Source organism: Leguminivora glycinivorella, chromosome Z, assembly GCF_023078275.1.
Source record: "Leguminivora glycinivorella isolate SPB_JAAS2020 chromosome Z, LegGlyc_1.1, whole genome shotgun sequence".
Lineage (NCBI taxonomy): Eukaryota > Metazoa > Arthropoda > Insecta > Lepidoptera > Tortricidae > Leguminivora > Leguminivora glycinivorella.
In genome coordinates this window covers 2584730-2607478 of record NC_062998.1, presented here as the reverse complement: position 1 = coordinate 2607478, position 22749 = coordinate 2584730, and the positions used below count along the sequence as shown (strand labels likewise).

Below are 22749 nucleotides of genomic sequence, written 5' to 3'. Positions count from 1 at the left end.
CGTTTGCCGCCTATCCCATAAAAAAAGAAAGTATAGAACTTTAAGTTATTTTTTTATGCCATATTCACACCATCCTTGCACCAAAGTAAACCTTATGCCCCCACAAAACGATCCACAGTCAATCATCGCATGACGGTCATCAGGTCACGGCAATGCCGCCATTGTTGCACTTTGTCGTCGCATGCGCATCACGCGGGTTCAACTGATTGGACCTTATGCGTTTGTAATTAAGGTTCAAGAATGATCAATTGATTAGATAGGAAACGGTGTTGGAATTAGAGGATGTAAAAGATATGAAAAGTTCCGAAAAAAATATATCACTGAAAAGTAGAGTTAAAAACTTTGTTCATTAGATACCTCGGATTTTATTACAGCTGTAAAGGGTCGGATCAAGCGCGACAAGTATGGAGTCGCGCGCGACAAGGCAATGTTGTGCTAGAGGGGCTGTTATATAGGAACTGTTGAGCATAGGTATGTCCCTCTATGAGTACGCACTTTATCCCGGTCCACCCAGTATTTTTAACCCCCGACGCAAAAACGAAGGGGTGTTATAAGTTTGACGTGTCTGTCTGTGTGTTTGTCTGTCTGTCTGTCTGTTTGTCTGTCTGTCTGTGTGTGTGTCTGTCTGTGGCATCGTAGCTCCCGAACGGATGAACCGATTTAGAACCGATTTTTTTTTGTCTGAATGCTGAGTTAGTCGGGAGTGTTCTTAGCCATGTTTCATGAAAATCGGTCTACTATGTCGCGGTCGGGGGTTTTTTCAAAATTTTAATTTTGTGGTTAGGTTAGGTTATTTGTTAGACTTATATTGACCGGGATATAGACCGTTTACCTTTTTGATTTTTATTGAGGTCCTGATATATCGACGCAGTTGCATGCATCATGATCACGGGAAACTGAAGACGGCGGGTAGATATAAGTCTAATGAAACTGACTGTGAATCATTTGTATTAGGATATCCCATAGATAGAAATATTTGATGCTTTCTTCGTCTAATACAAATTGTATTCGTGTGTAAGGTTGCTGTTATCGTTAACATAGTTTTTTTATTTACGGTAATGTTAGTGAGGGATATCTTATTACTTTTAACGATTTTTTTTTTCAAATTTTAAATGGGCTTACTTGTTGGCCACAGACTAGCCAAAGGCAAAAACGTGGCCTACGGTAGAGTGAGCTCGCTCAGAAGATGCCTGTTCACCCCAGATTTGAAGGTTGCAGGGCTCGGGGGGTATTACACAAAAAAGGTCTACTTATGTTACGGAACTAACGTGTATAGCTGCTTAGCTGCTTCCTTAATAACTGGCAGAAATCTATGATCATTGATCAATATTTGCTTTTAGATGTAATTTAAGTGTTATTAGACGCTAGTTACGATACCAGCATGGAAAAACATGGCCGGCGCCGATCGTTTTGCGCGTACCGTAATCACACCTCGGACACCGGCGATCAAATATATGAAAGAGGCGCGTTCGTAGCACACAGTCTAAGCTCATGTAGGTGAACGCTTACTATGCTTGTATGAGCGAAATATGACAGGCCGACTGTTCGCATTTTTGACAGGCGGTAACTGCGAGGTAACCGAGAGGGGGTGGGCGGCACTTTCAGCGGGGAGCGGGAGTGGCCATACTGTACGATAGTACTCTTTATTATACTGTGCCGTAATGATGGTCTTACACTGGGCTGTTATAAATGTTATTTACCAGCCAGTGTGGGAGCATCATAGCAGCGTTTTGTTCGCGACGAAATTTTGTGCGTAGTGTACAGTGTGTTCCCGCCTTAACTTGCTTAGAGGAAAATATTCCGGCCTTCACCTCTGACTTAGTTTCATCGTAAACAAATTATAACCATCGTATTACATGAGCATTATGTAATACTACTGCTGCGATACATGCTTTAAACTTGATGAAACATTACGTTTTAAAATGACAATAAAAAAAATCTTAACGAAACAAAAAGTAGCCTATGTCACTCTCCTTCCCCTCAACTATCTCCACTTAAAAAATCACGACTAATCGTCGCTCCGTTTTGCCGTGAAAGACGGACAAACAAACAGACACACACACTTTCCCATTTATAATATTAGTATGGATTATAGAAGAAACTGACTGACTGACTCTGAAATATCGACGCCGAAACCGTTTGCCCTAGAGATTCCAAATTTGGCACGTAGGTTCCTTATTATAAGGTGTAGGTAGAGGAGCACTAAAAAAGGATAATTAAAACTTCACATCCTACGGGGATGAAATGGGGGTCCAATGAAAACTGATAATTTTCCACGTTTCACACTATTAACTTGAGTTATACACCGTTTTTGTTTTCCGTTAATTTCGACACGTAGCTAGGTTCATTATCAGGAACCACTCTTAGTTAAATTCGCAAAAAAAAAATTTCATCATTTTCATACATAATAAATGAATTTATTAGTGTTAGAGACCATTAAGAATAACATTCAAGTTGCGTCAAGTGATTGACGGCACATGTCAAAACAAATAATATTAGGAATTGGTAAAGGCTGTCACACACGTGTTCAGTAATTATCTTTATTTTTTTAATAACTCGATAACCGTAAGAGTTAAGACGCTAGTTTCTTACAGAAATTAATTGTATTTGATCTAAAGAACCTTCCCTTAAAGTTAACGGAATTCAATAAAAACAGGGTGTATAAAAAATCAGTTAGCATTTTCACAGTGCTTGTTATTATTTTATTATTTTCGCCGCCAACTGTACCTGACCATAAACAATGTTAGATAACCAACCATAAACGAAGCCTCGAAAGTGCAGCTGTGCAACTCTATAATTGTCTATGGCTAACAATTAACGTTATTTGTGCCCCATTGTGCCGTCTTAGGCCGTTCCATTTTTAAAAGGGACCTGGTAGTTATTGTAACATGATTTTGCTTTCACGAGTATAAGGTGCGTTGAGGTAATTTCGAAAACTGGGTTAGTCTGAACAAAGACATATATATAATTCCGTATAGACAGATACAGTCTAAAATATAAATAAAAAAACGAACATCGGAACCATCGGAACTTTGGTTGATTCTCGGCTAGATGGCGCTAATATCAATTATATATGACAATTTTAACACATATCAAGTAAAGAATATGGACTCTCTGATTCTGAGTTAAGCTGCAGCGAAGTTGACAAGATTATGGAGTGATATGATAATTATCAAACTTCTTTTAAGAATGGCATTTAGAATAACGCCTAAATATGACAGTTCTTCAAATTAAAATCTATACTAATATTATAAATGCAAGTGTGTGTGTCTGTTTGTTTGTCCGTCTTTCACGGCAAAACGGAGCGAAGAACTGTCGTGATTTTTGAAGTAAAGATAGTTGAAGGGATGACATAGGCTACTTTTTGTCTCTTTCTAACCCGAGCGAAGCCGCGGGAAAAAGCTAGTCTTTTATACATACTATGTTTTCGGCGCATTTATAGTAATAAAAAACAAATTAGTGTATAAAACTTCCAATAATATCTACAAATATTTAACGCTACTCTATTTTAGCCTACCACATATAAACAACAACAATAAGTATAAAACTCCCGTGAGACTCATACATATTTATAAATATTTTAAGCGGGTTACTCACGTATTAAGTCGATATAGCGTTCGACATGTTTCGATCCAATTTTCGAGGATCTTTCTCGAACGCTATATCGACTTAATACGTGAGTAACCCGCTTAAAATATTTTTAAACAACAATAAGCACGGCAATCTGGTTTCAAATGATTCAATTTATATAAATTTTATAAAATATCTATTTTTTATTATCCCGCGCTCGTAATTACTCCGATGCACCTTTATTGTTTCAGAATATAAATTTGTTTACATTATTGATAATACTGAAACGATTATCACTTATTATTTTAAACTTAAAAGGGATGGAATTGTGTCTGCCACGCCAAATCACATTCGGAACGTCCAGTCAAGTATTTAATTTTAATTATATTTCCTCGCTTCATTGTTCGATATAATTATTAAGTTTACATTATTGTAGTTTTTTTTTTTTTTTTTTTTTAATTTATTGAAAACAAAGATTACAGTTATACAGTTTCTAGTTTTTTCGCCAAACTTACGTTTAACGGCGAAATGAAGCACTCATTTTCAAAGTTAGTACCTTAAATTATATTAAAAGACTTATTCTAGTGTTAATAGATAATAATATCTTATGAATTACTAATGGCGCTTTTCATTAACGCTTTAAAAAACCTGAATTAGCCAAAAAATCGCTGTCCCTATCTGTCATGTTGACTTATGTATATGTGAGAAAGGGACCAAGCACCCCTTTAATTAATCAGTTCAGTAACTATTTTATTTAATATATGTACATATGATTCCGTATAGAAATTATAGACAATAATGTTTAAGAAAAAAAACATGTCTCTAAACATATACCATCAAGAAAATATAATAATACTAGCTATTTCCCGCGGCTTCGCTTGGTGTGACAAAGTCACACCTTTATCATTTCATAAAATATCGATTTTAACTACATTTTAGTCCGTAAACCAGTTATAGGCGTTAGAAAGTATAGCTTGTTATCCAGTCAAGTTTAAATTCCATGAGACCTACGCTCTCGACTTTCTGCCTAACCTAACCTTCTACCTATTTTGTTATATACATATACTAGCTTTTTCCCGCGGCTTTGCTCGCGTTCGAAAGAGACAAAAACTAGCCTATGTCACTCCGTCCTTCCAACTATCTCCACTTAAAAAATCACATCAATTCGTCGCTTCGTTTTGCCGTGAAAGACGGACAAACAAACAGACACACACAGTTTCCCATTTATAATATTAGTATGGATAGGCTACTAGGCTCATATCTAATTTGGCACAATAAATGATTGTCTTCTTTAGTTTTTGACATAAAAAACATATATATAAAGATTTTGGGTATTAAAAGTGTAACTACATACATATTTTCGATTAAAAATGTGTGTATATTTTATTTATTTTGGCCACCGAAAACGCTATCAGCGATGTAGTGAACTCGAAGTTACTTCTTCATCAAAAGTCAGAAAAACGAATAGAATAACCTGATCATGCCTTGGAGGACATAACAAAAGTCAGAAAAAAAAATGTTATTTTCAATGTTAATTATGAGAAATAAATGGCTTTTTTATTTTATTTATTTTATTTTAACCTGATGCACAGATAATCTATAGATTAACATGACTGTGTTGTTTTCACCTGATTGTGTAAAAGTACCTATACTTTAAAAATTTTTTGCTTGTATGAGTCATAAAAATATGGCGATATTTTATTTCGATTAATTGGACAGTACTTAATCATATATAAAACAGACTTTAAAAAAGGGTCAAGTAGCCTATTTCCGAGCTCATAACCCGACAACCTTCAAATCTAGGGTGATCACGCATCTTCTGGGCGAGCTCACTCCATCGTAGGCCACGTCTTTGCCTTTGGCTAGTCTGTGGCCAAGAGTAAGCCAGTAAGCTCATTTATAATAATAAAATAAAATAATGGCGTAGGGATGTGACGACCCCATCGCCCATTGGTTTTACCAGTGCAATCAGTCAACGCAGGGCAGCTTGTGGCGAGCTGTTGGGGAACAGCGACCCCACGTACCCGAGTGCTCCTGGGGAGTTCTGTTACCCGTAAGGCGGGTGGGTGGGACAGGATTCTCTACCTCTGGCTTGCCTTGGCTGGCCGTCCAGAGTGGAGTCGTTAGGGCTACATGCCCCAGGGGTGGAAGTGAAAATTTGCATAAGACGCGAGTTCGTACAGTGGCTTAACAGCCACTGGGCAGAAAGCGGTGTACACCTCTCGACACCCTTGAGTTCTCACACCGGTGTTGCCCTTGAACCATCTTGGATGTCGCTTTTTGTGGGGGCCCATCTTGTGGGGACGAGTCACCGTCTGCCGGAAATAAAATTGGATACCGTTTTATTAGGCAGGCGTCCGGTTTTTTATCCATAGCCCAGTATTTAGTCCATCACTTTCATCAAAATAGACCAGTTCATTTTAGATTCCATTAACTCTCAAATAGTCCTTAGTGTCCTTACACCCTGGCGGGTGTTGCCGCTGCGTGTGTCCCATGATACGGGCAAGGGCAACATCCGCTCGGTGTACCCCTTACATTTTATTAAAGTGTCGAAAGGGCCTCTACGTGTTGGCTTCGGCCCCGCGCACGCCTCCCAAAGGTCCGGAATACCATTGTTCCGTGATGGGAAAGACATACAAATAAATAAAAAGTTTTTCAGCCGTTAAAGAACACTTACGGCAGTAACCTGAAAACATCTGTAAACGTTTGAAAGTTTTGAACTCTTGGATTTCACCACCCCTTTTCTTCCCGTGGCTGTAGTAAAAGTCGACTTTGGGGTATGGGTTAAAATGGGTAGGTAGGTAAAGTTTACTCAATTGTGGTGTGGCTGAACCACTAAGAGTTTCACTGAAGTTGGGCAGTTTCATGTCCTCTGCCTGCCCCTGTTGTCAATACAGGCGCGATGACGTGTGTTTGCGTATTTAATGTTTTAGCCGTTTAAGTAATGAGGATTTGGTGATCCAGTTGGGCAGGAGTGGCAGGACGTTGGAGTAGTCACCCAATGGCCGTAAGTTCAAGTTACACCCAAGAGAGAAATTTTTCCACTTTTTAGTTTATCCTAAGTAGCGTTATTTCACTGCATGTTTAAAGTAGTTAAAGAATTTTGGTATTTCAAACAAAAATCGCATGTCGATCATTTTTTGGCACAGCTTGTGTTGCTTGTGTCCATGTCCGACAGCAATCGCTTACCATCGCGCGATTTATCCGCTCACAGCCGAAACCAAAAGAGCACCAAAAAATTAAGAAATGTGAAAACTTTGGTTACTACAATAGACGTGGGCTAAAAATGGCCAACACACACATATGTCTAAGTTTTCGCGACCTACTGCACCGTTGCGTAACCGCCTACGGCTGTTGCCGTCTCGCTCGCACGTGGGCCATCTGTCAACAGCGGCTCGTGCTGTCTCGCTCTCTGGACCATCGGTCAACGAACCGGGAATAGGAATAATAGTTGAGGAATTCTTTAATCTTAGAGAATATGTTTTGGGCAAAGGTGTATAGTTTTGGAATGACATCCAAGTATATAAACGATACTAATTGATGATGGATGGGGGGGGGGCTAAAATGGCCGATCTAGCAAAAGCCTAGCTTTCTTTTATTAACTACGAGTTTTATATATTAATATGCCAATATCTCAAAAACCAATATTCATCCCTATCACCCTTGTTCATTGTTCATTTTGGTGTTGGTCCTCCGATGGTCATCCGATCTTTTATTAATTACGAGTTTTATATATTAATATGCCAATATCTCAAAAACCAATATTCATCCCTATCACCCTTGTTCATTGTTCATTTTGGTGTTGGTCCTCCGATGGTCTTCCGATCCGGTATAATCACAGAATATATAATAGTATGTACAAGTATATAACTCCGTATAGACAGATAAAGTCTAAGAAAAAAAAACATACCTCGGCTGTCGAGTGATGGCAGTCTATCCACTGTGCAACACATTTTACTTTGACAGCAATTTTTATATACGAGTATTTAGTATTTACTCGATCCTCTTGCAACCCAAATTCTTGCGATGGTTTTCTTGAGCTTATAAAGTCGGTAAAGTGTCAGGTAGGCTAAAGTGCTTGCTGCCCAGGGCCATATGCTTTTTGCCGCTGGACGGTCAAGAAAATCTTGCCACTAAAAAAAGGCGGCCAATTTGAAAAATACAGGGCTCACCAGTCAATTGTCTTGTCTTCCTAAACCTTGACGTTGGTGGAATCATCGCCAAGCCAATGTGAAGGTTCATCGCTTCATAGAAATTTGAATTTCGCGCCTTTTCTTTAGTGACTTAGATTGACCGTCTTCAAAATGTGTGGTTAGAAAAATTCAATAACTGAGGGAATATATTAATTTAGATTTGATCCGAATCTGTTCGGATCCGAAATAAATCGTTTCATTCACGAAGACGCCCACTCTAGCTCCTGATTCATACAATTAAAGGATAGATTTGACAAATCTTCGCGTCACAGTGAACGACACGACCTATTGTATCTTTTATTTCACTACGCAGCGAAAGTGTTAAGATAACCCATGAGCTATTACTATTTTACTATTCCAGCTATTTTTTTACAACTCCACCACAAACAGGTTTTATAACATTAATCAAGGACGAATAAATTATAATACCGGGACAGACAACGCCGTACAAAAAAGCGTACCCCTGAAATGTATGGGCCTTTTAGGCGTAAAACTAGATGGCGCTGTTTCGCAGCTTGGAAGTGGCCAAAATCATATTTTCCCCAAATGACATGCTTCTTTATTTTAAAATCATGATATCAAGTCAATACACATTTTGAAAAAAAAAAAAATTGTAGGTATCAAGAGTATTTAATAGGAGGCGCTAAAAAAATGAGGTACGATTCTTAGTATGAAGTATGTAAATCCTATATATATCATCCTTGCCTTAATATTGCATTTCTTTTTATAATCCCACCTATCCACAAATTTCAACCCTACTCCTTTGTAATAAGTTCCAAAATGTGTAAAGCCGCGACTAATGTGCGTGATATCGGCGCGTGCGACGGTGCAACGACACCTCCGCGAGTGACGTTACGCGAGAACAGACCATGTGGCGTTGAGATAAGGTCAGTTTCGGTTTGTAGCACACTTTTATGCTTTTTCCCAGGTTACGATAGACTTGCTTGTTAGTTTTCTTTCTCTGATTAAGTATTAATAAATACATTAGTTATGTGTTTGTTTGATTACATTTCTTTTTATGAGATGTGTATTCAAATACGATGTATACAAATATTTTACGAAAAGTTATTTAAGACTGCTCATTGAAAAAAGCGCTCTAAAATCTGTCACATTAAAAATAAAATCAGATTTTGAGGCGCGATATATTAGCGATACCAAGTGGTACAAAAACTAGATTTGTCAAAACTATAAGAATATATTCGAAAATATAATATGTACATATAATAAATGTACCCTGCGTGAAAAATGTTTCTAGACAAACAATAAGTAACACGAAATGCTACAAAGTATCAAAGTTTAAACTCTTTAATATTTTAGCAAGTGTGACCGTATGCTTGTTTGTCATCGACGTAGTATAAAAAAAAATCTTTTTAGAATAGAAAAAGGCGGGAAAATAGAATATCGTTTACTTTTCTCAATAACTTGACTCATATATGAGTCATCTAAATTATTAAAGTAAACAAAACATAGTCGTCGCGAAACACTTGTCAAAATTTATCGCGAAAAAGCGTCCGCACGATTCGGGGAACAACTTTTTCTTCTGACAAAGTTCGTAAAAAATACCCATGTCACAAAAAAGTGGTGGGGATAACTTTGAAAAAAATTGCCCATATTAAAAAAAGCCAAAAAGCCCAAAAGTCCCGTCAAAAGTGGTGTGTTCGCGAAAACCGTCCGCGCGCCGCCCGCCACCCGCGGAAGTGACGCAACCACGGCATCTGCGTAAACAGCGTTTTCTGAATGGCACGGCGGGAGCGTCGACCCCGCCGCGGTCACCGCCCGGCCAGTGAAAGTATTTCGCTCGCGGCTGCATAGATTTATGCTCGCTATTTTTATGCTGTTGCTAGGTATGGGGTACTCTTATGGGGTAGATTTTGTGACCCTGGAAGGGTATTAGTGATACGTAAAATTTTAAAAATAGAACTAAAATTGTGACAGTTACGGTGAAAGTGCACCCTCAAATGTAGGTACAATTTAGTTGGTGTGACATGATAAATTCGTTTTTTTTACTTAGTTAAAATATAGTTGACGTAAAATTGTGAAAATTAAAAAAAAATGAATTCGAACTAAGTATGGCATCAAAAATGTGACAGTTACGAAACAAGTGTCACCCTCAAATTTCTTTTAACTTCGTTTAGCTACTAAAATTCTTACTACTTAAAATAGGCTATATTTGGTCTTTATGTATGTTTTATAATATTGTCTTCGGGTACGGTAACGGTACGTACTGATCAAATAAAACTATGGAAACGGATTATATCTCGTATAATGAATTTCTTTAGATATCCTACTTCGTAGAATTAGGAATAGCTAACATTGCAATAGTTCGAAAATCATAGATAAGTACGATTACATCGATATATGTATGTTTAAGGTAATTCTGTGTAATTTTTGAGAGGTATTTTATTAAATTAGAAGGCACTCGAAAAGTCAAAAGGATAACTTTATCTAAGCTAAGTAATATTGGAAAGTGTATGAGCACTTCTGTATCTAAAATAGTTTTCACGGAAAACTTTGCACACAGTTTTCGAACTGGCTTGGTTTTAGGATTTAAAGCCTGCATGTAACATTAGTAACATGTTATAGGTAACATTTCTAGGGAGATATGCACGTAGGTAAATATTTAAGTAGGTAGTTAGGTTACAAAAATACATATGTAACTCTGTATAGACAGATAAAGTCTAAAAAAAACGTACCTCAGAACCACAGAGAAAAAAGTACGATGGCCTAGATGGCGTTACACCTTTAGGGGACGCTCGGCTAGATGACGCTAATATTAATATTTGACATTTTAACACATATCAAGCTAAAAATATGGGCCAAATCGTCAAAACTAAGGTTCAAAAGTTTTAGCCTGTAAGCCTGTAAGTAATGTCGAGAGCGTGACATTTTTTTTAAATTGCACATACTTAGGTACCTATGTACCAAACTTTGTACTTTACGTACAACAGTAAGCGGTTGTCGTGGCTTTGTTATTGTTAAAATGTGAAGTGCGTTTGGTATAGATCTAGACACACACAACTCATAAACTAAAAGCGCGAAACCAAAACTTTCAGAGTCATAAGTTTCTGGTATATTTTTTTGAATTTTTCATCTTTTCTACTGACAAAATGGGTGTTTTTTTTTTTAATACTACATCGGTGGCAAACAAGCATACGATCCGCCTGATGGAAAGCGGTCACCGTAACCTATGGACGCCTGCAACTCAAGGAGTGTCACATGCGCGTTGCCAACCCATTAGAAATGTAGAGTATATTAGCTATTTTAAACATTATTTATCCCAAAAGACCTTACACAACTTGGATGCTACCTTCGAAAATTATAAGTTGGTTGGCTATTTTTCCTATTGCAATAGGGTGCTCCTTTTCTGCTACCTATTAGGAACGTGCTAGCACGATAAAGATACCGTGCGTGTAAACAATGACAAATAGAATAAAAATAGGGTGGGTTATCTACGGGTCTCGAGAGTGGCGCGCTTTCGGAGAGTCAAGGAACCTGAGTCGTAGCCAAACGCATAAACGCTAAAATATCGTGGTCGTAGCTTAGCTATCTCTATCACTCTTCCGTACTGGTGCCGTAGCCGAATGCCATTTCTGCGACGCGCAACGAAAACGAAACGCCGTGAAAGGTAGTCTGGCTCTGTCGCGCCAATACGCAAGAGCGTTAGAGATAGATTTATACGAGCGTTTCGTTTCGTGAGCGTTTGTGCCATTTGGCTATGTACCCTGAACAGAGCCAGATGCGTAATAAGTACAGTCACCGGCATATAATATATGTGATGATTTTTATACCTTGTCACATTAACGTCTTGTTTGAAATGTCATTCGAAATTGTCAAACGATTTAAAGCGACAAGGTACAGAAATCATCACTTCCTTATGCCGGTGACTGTAATATAGAATCAATAGAAACACCTCAATAGAACTCTTTTTTTTTTTTGAACAAATAAATAATTTTTAAATTTTTTTTTTTTTTTAATTTAATAGAAACCTGCATCACCAGGGTTTCCTTGGACACTGGCGATCAAATATATGAAAGAGGGCAGACAGTCTAAACTCATGTAGGTGAACGCGTACTATGCTTGTACGAGTGAAATGTGACAGGTCGACTGTTCGCGTTTTTGACAGGCGGTAACTGTGTAACCGAGAAAGGGTGGGCGGCACTTTCAGCGGGGAGCGGGAGTGGCCATACTGTACGATAGTACTCTGTATTATACTGTGCCAGGGTGCATACTTGCATAGCTTTTATTTTATTTATTTCGAACCAAATGCACAAACAATTATTTTTAAAATCGGGACTTAATCACGTATGACTACATATTAAACTGACCTCCAACGTTAATAAGTCATTAGTAAGTGTAAGCGGAAAATAATATCGACAGTCGTTAAATCGATTATCGTCAGTGTTGTGTGTCGACAGAGTAACGTCCCTAGTGCGCAAACAGTTCAAGTTGATAATCAAAACCAAGTGCGGGTAGTTCGAAAAACTCGCGCGGCTGTCAGAGGGTGTTAATGTCATTTCAAGCCAGTCTTCTACAACGACGTCCCTGAAACGTTGGAGGTCAGTTTAATATGTAGTCATACGCGATTAAGTCCCGATTTTTAATATAATTATGTGTATTAATCGTGAAAGTTTAAATCAGTGTTTTGCAAATGCACAAACGCTTACGATAATACCGTTATAGTAGCAGGGGCGGCTCACTCCGCGATTCTATCGCCGCGCTACAAGTACATGCCGGCGGCCGCGAGTTCGCGGCCTAATCAGGGGTGGCGCGCGTTCTCACGGAACGCACGTTCGCACTTTCTATTGTTACTTTACGTCGCGAGTTTCTTTTTTAGGTTCATATGTGATGTCCGCGTGTGAATGGCAAATAATGTTTAGTTAAATAGACATCATGAATAAAATAGGACAATCTTACACAGATCTAATATTGATTAAGTCCCACGGAAAAGTTTAACTAGGCTTGTGATGTTGGGACTTAAACAAAAATATATAAATACTGTATGGATATATATATGTATACCTAGAAAGTACCTACGACTTGAATATAATAGTATAACATTTTATATGAGTATTAATTCGTTTTAATCCATAGGCAACCCTATCGTCCGACGCTGCGCACGTGCGGCTCGTTTCTTTGTTAGAATGTTGTAGGTATTTAAAAGGCGGCATTTTGTGAACATCAAAGCAGTGGGCCTTCTGTACTTGTACTATTATATATTCTGTGATAGTAGCTAGTATCTCTATCGCTCTTCTGCATTGGTGCGACAGAATCAGACTGCGTTTTGATCGGCGTCAACCGTCAATGATTGTCATTTCGGCTAGGCCGGCTGACCTGCATAAATGTATTCCCGATTACTACTTTTCTTTAAGTTTTTACTGAAGGCTACCTATCTGTATTCATCCTTTTTAAGGTTCCGTAGTCAACTAGGAACCCTTATAAATAGTTTCCCCATGTCTGTCTGTCCGTCCGTCCGACCGCGGATAATCTCAGTGACCGTTTGACAGCACTAGAAACCTGAAATTTAGTACCAATGTATATCAATCACGCCGACAAAGTGGTAAAATAAAAAGTGGAAAAAAATGTTTTTTTAGGGTACCCCCCCTACATGTAATGTGGCGACTGATTTTTTTTTCATTCCAACCCCCACGTGTGATATATTGTTGGATAGGTATTTAAAAATTAATAAGGGTTTACTTAAATCGTTTTTTTATAATATTAATATTTTCGGAAATAATCGCTCCAAAAGGAAAAAAAGTGTGCCCCCCCCTCTAAGTTTTGAACTGATATGTTTACAAAATATGAAAAAAATCACAAAAGTAGAACTTTATAAAGACTTTCTAGGAAAATTGTTTTGAACTTGATAGTTTCAGTACTGTAGTTTTTGGGAAAAATACGGAAAACTACGGAACACTACACTGAGCGTGGCCCGACATGCTCTTGGCGGTTTTAATGAATAAAGAACATAGCATTACTCTGTGTAACGAAAAATAGTTACGCATTAAACAATTTGGTCATTAATTTAACGAATATTAGTCACACATGTGTATCGATAAATAATGAGATTAAGTGGGTTATCTGGTAGTCTCACAGAGAACCTCCTATAGAGTAGAAATCTTGTATATTTTGTTCGCGATACGAGTCACCAGTGTTTGGGGTACGAGGAGCGGGCGGGGAATGTGTTAAGCGCGCTGTGATTGGCCGTTTCAAGGACGGCGAGCAGTCGCGCCAGATGAAAAGGGACAGAAGTATGACTGTCCCTCTACTGACGCGTAAGTGGCCAATGTAAGTTGACCTATGCCGGCTCTGAATAAATTATAAATATGACTTATTTGTGGAATGTAATGCCGTCTGTTTTTAAATTTGAGCTTCTTGTTACCTTTCCACACTACAGGTGGACTGGTCTTTAAGGCATCAAAATACCCTTTTCCAATTTTTTAGTGCGAAAAACACGCGCTGCTTTCGGGTCTGTTACTTGGTCGATACTGATCGGGCACGGCGAGCGCCCGCGCTTATATCAGTGCAAATACTAGGAAGGCTGGCGACCGCGAGTCGTCTTGTAATGGATGTCTATAGGGGTTGGTCTGTGGGTAGTCTAGAGCGTGCTTTCAGAGAGTCAAAGTACTAAGGGGCCTAGCCAAGGTGACAATTAGTTCTTTCTATTAGTTATTTTTACATTCGTCGTCTTGCTGTGTTGTGTTGGAACGCTGTAGACGTATTGTAGGTATAGTTATCAAGTTATCATTTTCGCACTAACACGGAAGGGCGATAAATACCTATATGTATTGGTAATTCTTATATAGATTACGATATAAAACGACATACAGATACGCTACTGGGCGGAAATGATTGGCACCTTGTCTACGCGCCCTGAATACAATTGTTTCTTAAAATAGGTGTTTGACCCAGACATAGACGAGTGATAAGCACTGCCGGTGTAGGTACACAGCGCTATCCATTTTTTTGTATGTTGTTTCATTATTTTAATAGTCTTACACTGTTTTAATATAATATGTAAGATTGAGTTGGTTCTTATACTATTAAAATAATGAAAAATAGTCATAACTAGCATTGTATTTTGTTCCATCGTATGGCGAAAATTAATCGTTCATTTACTTGAGTAACTTGTTTTGTTTATTTTTTTCTTTTCGATTCCGAGTCCTATGTTGGCCAGAGTTTTTATTTTATTTATTTAGAGTTGATTGAGTTGATCACTGTTGATTTTCAACCCCCGACGCAGAAACGACGGGGTGTTATAAGTTTGACATGTCTGTCTGTCTGTCCGCGTGTGTGTCTGTCTGTGGATCGTAGCTCCCAAACGGATGAACCGATTTAGATTTTTTTTGTTTGAAAGCTGAATTAGTTGGGAGAGTCCTTAGCCATGTTTGATGGAAATCGGTCCACTATGTCGGGGGTTTTTACAAAAAATAATTTTTCTTAAGCATGCAATGAAATATTGTCTTTACGTCCCTTAAAATGGGCTGGGAAGTATCGCTTTTTGGGCGCAACAACTCGAGAGGACTGTAAAGGGATTTCATATTATTTTTCAGGCCTAGGCCTGCAAAGTAACTTTTTTTTATAAGTATTGTCCTTTAGAGCTTTTTTTTTTATTTCATTGTATGTTTGAAAAAAGCACTATACATGCCTCGGCGTGAAAACGGATTCCCGGCCTCGTATCCGTATCCGGCCGTATATACCCACTTGGCCGGAAATCCTCATTTTCCCGGCCTCTGATGTAATGTACTATTGCGGGTAGGTTATATCATTGCGATTGATGTCTGAATTTATAATTTGCGTAATATTAACCAATCAGAAAACGTATCTCTCACAACAAACATCAGTTAAACGATTTTTTTTCACACAAGAGGCAATACCCGATCAATATAACCTCAAATGAACTACACTACGTACAGGTGTGAACATGTTTGCACAGATGCAAGACTATGTCACGGCAGAAATAGCCCGGGTGCAATGCCTCCTAGTTACGTTACGTTAATGGTTTCACGTACAACGTTCGTAATTTTTAAAAGTTATGACGATTTTTGTGAGTTTTTGTCGGTTTAGGTTAGTTAAAACGGCTGGAAGTGGCTTAATTTTTACATAAGGTCATTTTAACATTTTTTTTAAAGTGATATTGTAATAGTTAATCATTAAATTCTCAGAAAATGAAGGGGGATAATTTGCTTTGTTTGCCAATTTTTATTGTATTGAATAACGAAAATTAGTCATAATAATTTAATACGGCTGAAGTATTCATGAGATCAGTAACATCACACTTTTTAAAGTGATTTGTACATGTATCATGAATAAATACTCAAATAATTAAGGTAATATTTGCTTTGTTTGTAATTTTTTTTCTATTGAATAACGAAAGTTAGTCATAATCTTTAAATTTACGACTTTCACAAATCTTGAATGAATTCAGTTCAATGATTTGAATTCTGTATTTTTGACTTGCACACTGCTCTGCAAAAATGCTCTTGTAAACAAATTATGCACAAAAACTCTAATATGCCTCCATAATTCATTATATCCAAGATTCCGGCATCCTAGCAAAGCATAACCAGATGGGTCAGATGACCCACTGTTGCCGAGCTCGCTGAGAGATAAAAAACTCTTATAAATACAAAAACAAAAAGAAGAGACATAACATAACATAGCCTTTATTTAGACCATGACTTAAAACTTAAACATACTACGTTTACAAACGCGAAAGAAAAATAAATAGTTCAGCGAAACGTTATTTCCGAGATCGTACAAGAATTGCTCGTTTAATAGTATAAGATAAGTAATATACAAGGTTAAGACATGGCCCCTGTTTGGGTATAGGCCTCCTCCAGCTGCCTCCAATCACTTTTTTTTGTGCCTTTTCCATCCAATCTGTCCCCGCTATGTTTTTGATTTCATTGACCCAACGATCTTTTGGTTTTCCTGATCTCCTTTTTCCGCTTGAACTCAACCATTTTGTGACACGTTTTGTCCATCTGTTATTTGTGACCCTGGCAAAGAAGAAACATACTGAACCTTAAAATTCACCAGTATCAGAAAATTGCAATGCGAATGATAACATCGTGTCGTGTCTCTTTACAGTGACCGTCCGGCCTGAGAGGAAACAAGGGAAGAATGTGCTGACCCGAGAGCAGACTATCACTGGCCCTCTGTCTGCACTTCGAAACGCCATGCAAAAGAACCACCGGGTCAAGGTAAGAAAACGAGAGACATAATGTCGAGTCCATAGTGACTGCCCGATTAGAGACGGAACAGGGGAGAAATGTGCTGACACGGGGGAGCAATGGGCTGACCCAAGAGGAGACTATCACAGGTCCTCTTTCCGCCCTTAGGAACGCCATCCAAAGGTCTTCAGAGTCAAGGTAAGAAAGTCAGAGACGAGAGAGACATAATACTATCTCTTTACTCTCTTTACAGCAAGCGCGAAACAGGGAACAAATATGCTGACACGTGAGGTGACTACCACGGCATGGACTCTCTCCATGAAAAATAACTTACGGGTCAAGGTAAGATACCAGAAACGAGAGAAGAGACCATCAGTAACAGACACAGACATAGTAACAGACGAGGAATGTGCTGACACGAGGAAGCAATGTGCTGACGCGGGAGGAAACTCACAGGCTTCATGGCCCTCTCACAGGCCACGTCAGTCAGAATAATTCAAATTGGTAAATCAGTGTTAAGCTGTTTTTTTTAAATAATCAACCTAACATAAATCGACACCTTTGAAATATATGAGGTTAATTTATGGTAATTCACTACTGCACAAAATTTACCAGTATTTGTTTTGAACAAGGTTTCAAAATATACCTTTTAAGTAACTGTAGAAAGATAAAGCTCGAATTAGTCAATAGAGAAGCGGCATCTAGCGCGAATTGGACAAGTTAAAACTGTACTGAAGCTAATAAGAGTAATCTGTGAAATTCGACCCGCTATGGCTTTTAGGAAGTTCTGAGTTATAAACTTTTGGCAATAAATCCTAATATCCATATAGTAAGGTTTACATTGTTTACATAGACGATACATCAAAGTAGCATATTACTTTTAGTTCTAAACTCGGTTCAAAGCTTTCGGGTGTTACAATGTACTTGACTGCTGCCGGTCTAGCCGGTACGTGACGTGGCGATGGAAACGCAGCTCTGTCGCGCCTACAGAAGAGCGACGAGAGCTGCGCTTACGCAGCGTAAGCGGCTGTGACGTTGGCTATGGAGCCTGGCGTGCGGCCAACGCGGAAACGCAGCGGGACCGATGCGTGCGCCTCGATACAAACAAAAGGTCTACAAGCTGCTAGAAGTTTCGCGCGTGAGAACATTTCTATTCTGTTTTGGGATTGTTTTATTAATAAATGTGCGGTACAAATGGCACATGTTGACAGATTAGGTGTCATAGTAAATTCCATACAAAAGTAAGACAGTATTATAGTAAGAAATTATTCATACACAGAACTAAATAGATTTAGATATTAAATTAAAAAAAATTAAAATTAAAATTATTTATTTGGTAGCAATAAAATATTTACATAATTGGGCTAGTATCTCTTTTTAAGTATTTGAAATACTTGTATTAAGAGAATACCGCTCTTCCACTATTGGTAAGTACTACAGTTTATAATTGTTTATAAAGAGATATAGGAGAAACAAGTTCATCTATTTGTATGGCGGCCGAGCGTGTCAGATTTTGTCCCCGGGATGTCCCTCTGTCCCCGGGATGTCCCTCTGTCCCCGGGATATCCCTCTGTCCCCGGAATGTCCCTCTGTCTCCGGGATGTCCCTCCACCCCGGGATGTCCCTTCCCCCCGGGACATCCCGGCGTCCAATTCTTGTGGATATAATAGAGGATATATCTCTAAATTCCCAATCCTACGACCAAAAAAAAAAAAATCTGATTTTGTACTGAAGTTGTTACTTGCCCGTGATTGCTCAGGCCCTTGAGTGTTCAAAATTTTTGTGTTTTTCCAATAAAATATCACGTAACGAGGCATTTTTAATGTTTTTGTTGACTTCAACTTACAAAAATGTACGCCCGCTGTACACAGTGGATTTTACCGAGTTCATTTGACACTCTACGTAGACACGTTTGCTTGATCTATGTATTCGTATCAAATGTTCTTGTACATTGGTGATTGTTGGCCGAGAATAAGTAAGCAAAGGTACAATTTTTTTTCTAAGCTTCAACTTTGAAATTGGACGCTTTCAGGCTAAAATGCGGCAATCATAAATTATATGAGCTGTTTGTAAATCGAGTAGGTTATGATCCGCACTAATATTACAAATGGGAAAGTGTGTGTCTGTTTGTTTGTCCGTCTTTCACGGCCAAACGGAGCGACTAATTGACGTGATTTTTTGATGATGATGAGAGTGACAAAGGCTACTTTTTGTCTTTCTAACCCCATTCCCCCAACTCCGCATTCCGCAATTTTCCAATTTAACGCGATCGAAGCCGCAGGCAAAAGCTAGTATAACAGCAATTCCCGTCAACTTTGTACAAAAATTAAGGGAAAAGTTAAATTTGTTTTTATTAATTCCTATTTTGTTACCAAGATTTTGTTGATGAATTGAGTTTTTTTTTTTTTTATGGGATAGGAGGCAAACGAGCAGACAGGTCGCCTGATGGTAAGCGATCACCGCCGCCCATGGACACCCGAAACACCAGAGGTGTTGGAGGTGCGTTGCCGGCCTTTAAGATGGGTGTACGCTCTTTTCTTGAAGATTTGAAGGTCGTATCGGTCCGGAAATACCGCAGGCGACAATTCATTCCACAGTTTAGCTGTGCGGGGCAGGAAGTTAAGTATTAAGTTTTATTTCGTCATTAAGGTTCTCTAGTATCTATATTTTCTTAATTATAACAATTATCCTGTATATATCTTACGAAAGTCGAATTATATTACTAAATGTTGGTAACAAAATAGGATCAATTAAAATTTGCTGACGTGGCATTGTACAAAGTTGACGGGAATTGCTGTTGTACTATTTTGATTTAGATAATACTCTTAGTAGTACATGTGTTTGATGTATTACATAGCTATTTTTGAACTGTTTTTCTCAACTAAAAACAAACATGTCTACATTAAAAAAATATGTTTCGTTTGCCAGTTGCCTACACAAATTCAAGACGCAAATTCATATAAAACGTCTCCTAAAATTAGTTGTTTTTGCTTACCTACTAATCGTGATAGGCCAACCATGTAAATAAACTATATTACCCAAAATCCGACTCTACGACTCAAAAAATAAAAACCATTTTGTATAAATTGCAGCTCATCTTTTCAAACAATACTTATAAACGCCACAGTCAAGCTTAAATCGAATCTATTCCAATACACATAACAACTATATAAACCGCATTTCAAAGTGTTATGAAAGACCTTTAAACGTTAAACAAATTAAAGTATAGGTTGAACGAATGTACACTTTATTTTCATAGTGTTAAGAGTGACGCGGGCCGCACGTGTTAAATTTGTGAATAGGTCGCAAGCGCAAGGCCCTTCCTAGACGGACTGAGTCATCTTCATGAGTAGACAAATAGAATAATCCTAGAGATATGGAATGATATTATGAATTTGTTATCTTATATAATGGGACAAACAAGACACGTATTACGTAAAATAGGTACGCAAACAAACCTAACCACAAAATTAAAATTTTGAAAAAAACCCCGACCGAAGAACACTCGCGACTAACTCAGCTTTCAATCAAAATAACTAAATCGAAATCGGTTCATCCGTTCGGGAGCTACGATGCCACAGACGGACACACACACATACATACAGACAAACAAACAGACAGACACGTCAAACTTATAACACCCCGTCGTTTTTGCGTCGGGGGTTAAAAAAATAAAGTTTTCCATGTAAACGCGTGACTAATTTTAAGAAACAGATTCAAGAGAAAGATTACAGGAAAACTTATTAGAAATCTACAGTCAAGCGTAAGTCGGACTTAAAAGAAAAAAACTCAAATTAGGTACGAATTTCATTCACTGCCGCTGCAAGGAGTTACCAAATCTCTTGAAATTGTGTAATCGCGTTTGAATGTTACATATAAATTAATTTCTGTTTCGTTTTTTTGTAAATTGTTCAAAATATCGATTATTCGTAAAAATTACTTAAGTGTCTTCAAAAAAGGAGGAACTTAAGCCCTTCTTGTGGTGTACGATACACTTGCAACGCGAGTACAACTCGCACTTGGCTGATTTTGAAAACTGAGTTAGTCGGAAGAATACTTTCTTAGCCAAGATTAATGGAAATCTGGACCGATTTCCATTAATCTTGGCTATGGCGGTTTATTTTTTCAAAATTTAAATTTAGTAGTAGTAGTAGTAGTAGTAAAACACTTTATTGTACCTGAAAATAATACAACACACAGGAAAAAGAGCTTATTACAAGTACAAAGGCGAACTTATCCCTTTAAGGGATCTCTTCCAGTTAACCTTTAGTTTTAGTTAAGTTATCCATACTATCCACACTAATATTATAAATGGGAAAGTGTGTGTGTCTGTTTGTCCGTCTTTCACGGCAAAACGGAGCGTCAAATTGACGTGATTTTTTGAGTGGAGATAGTTGAAAGGATGGATAATGTCATAGGCTTCTTTTTGTCTCTTTCTAACCCCCCACTTCCCTAAAATAGGAGGTGGAAATTTGTATGGAGCATTCCTCAATTTTCGATTGTTTTTAAATATTGCTTAACGCGAGCGAAACCGCGGGCAAAAGCTAGTGATACATATACATGTGTATAAACCCTTTATTTCCAAAGAGTTTCCCTCACGCCTCACGCACTGCGTACTGGCTGTGGATCGTTGATTATAAATGTTTTTCGACCTTGTCGCTTCCTTGTTTACATTTACATTTGTGTGAAACTAGCCAAGTTCTGCGGGTTTACTCGGAAATATTAAATATTCGTAAACTCACGCCTGTATTGCGATCACGGACAGGCTCTTTGATTTTTATTTCATTTAATTTATTTATTATCTTTTTTAACCCCCGACGCAAAAACGACGGGGTGTCTGTTTGTCTGTCTGTCTGTATGTGTGTCTGTCTGTGGCATCGTAGCTGTCGAATGGATGAAACGATTTAGATTTAGTTTTTTTTCGTTTGAAAGCTGAGTTAGTCGGGAGTGTTCTTAGCCATGTTTTATGAAAATCGGTCCACTACATCGCAGTCGGGGGTTTTTCAAAATTTTAATTTCAAATCAAATCAAATCAAATCGTTTATTTGCAAGAATACAGTCAAGTAGATGGTATCAAACAAATGTAAAGTGCAGTGTATTCAGCCAGCTAGAGGGCATGCAAAATCTTATAGAAAACTAGTTTCATACAGCGTTCCTTATAACTATGACTAGAATTTATGACTATCATGCAGCATGCATAATAAACATCCTACAATTACTTATACTTAATTAATACATGTGTGGCATATAGTTTAAATATTCTTTTATAGAGTAAAAAGCATTTTTCACCAAAAAATCCAATAAATATTTCCTAAATAGCGGCATTTCAGATTCCCTTATTGAGTTAGGTAACTTATTGTAAATTTTAGGCGCCATCCCGTAAACACTCTTTGCACGCAAGGCTGTTTTGGATTGCTGATATGCAATTTTATGTCGCTGCCGCGCACTATTGTAAGCAGGGAATTGATTTATATTTAATTTTACATACATTACTATTTCAAAAATATATAAACATGGTACAGTTAATATTTTCAAATTGACAAAATATTGTTTACATGAGTCAAGTATCTTTAGCCCACATGCAGAGCGCAAACATTTTTTCTGAGCCTTAAATACCAATTCCATATCAGTTGAGTTACCCCAGAACATGATACCATAGCGCAGTGTAGATGTTACATATGCGTGATAAGCAGTAAGTACTTGAGTGCGATTTACGATTTTATTCAAATTATACAATGCATACGAAAAACTATTTAACTTCTTACAAATAATGTCAATTTGGGTTTCCCATGTCAACTTATTGTCTAGATTTAATC

The 22749-nt window shown here is 37.9% G+C and overlaps 2 protein-coding genes across 9 annotated transcripts in view; one reads left to right on the top strand and one right to left on the bottom strand.

The window, feature by feature from the left end:
* LOC125241595 (ecdysone-induced protein 74EF) overlaps positions 1-22749 on the bottom strand; it is a 320422-nt gene that overhangs the window by 187582 nt on the left and 110091 nt on the right. The window lies entirely within an intron of this gene.
* The window catches only part of LOC125241596 (U7 snRNA-associated Sm-like protein LSm11), a 72649-nt gene that overhangs the window by 5930 nt on the left and 43970 nt on the right, over positions 1-22749 (top strand). The window contains exon 2 of the mRNA XM_048150153.1: positions 16851-16963. Within this exon, the coding sequence (XP_048006110.1) occupies positions 16851-16963 (113 nt within the window). The remainder of the gene's footprint in view (positions 1-16850; positions 16964-22749) is intronic.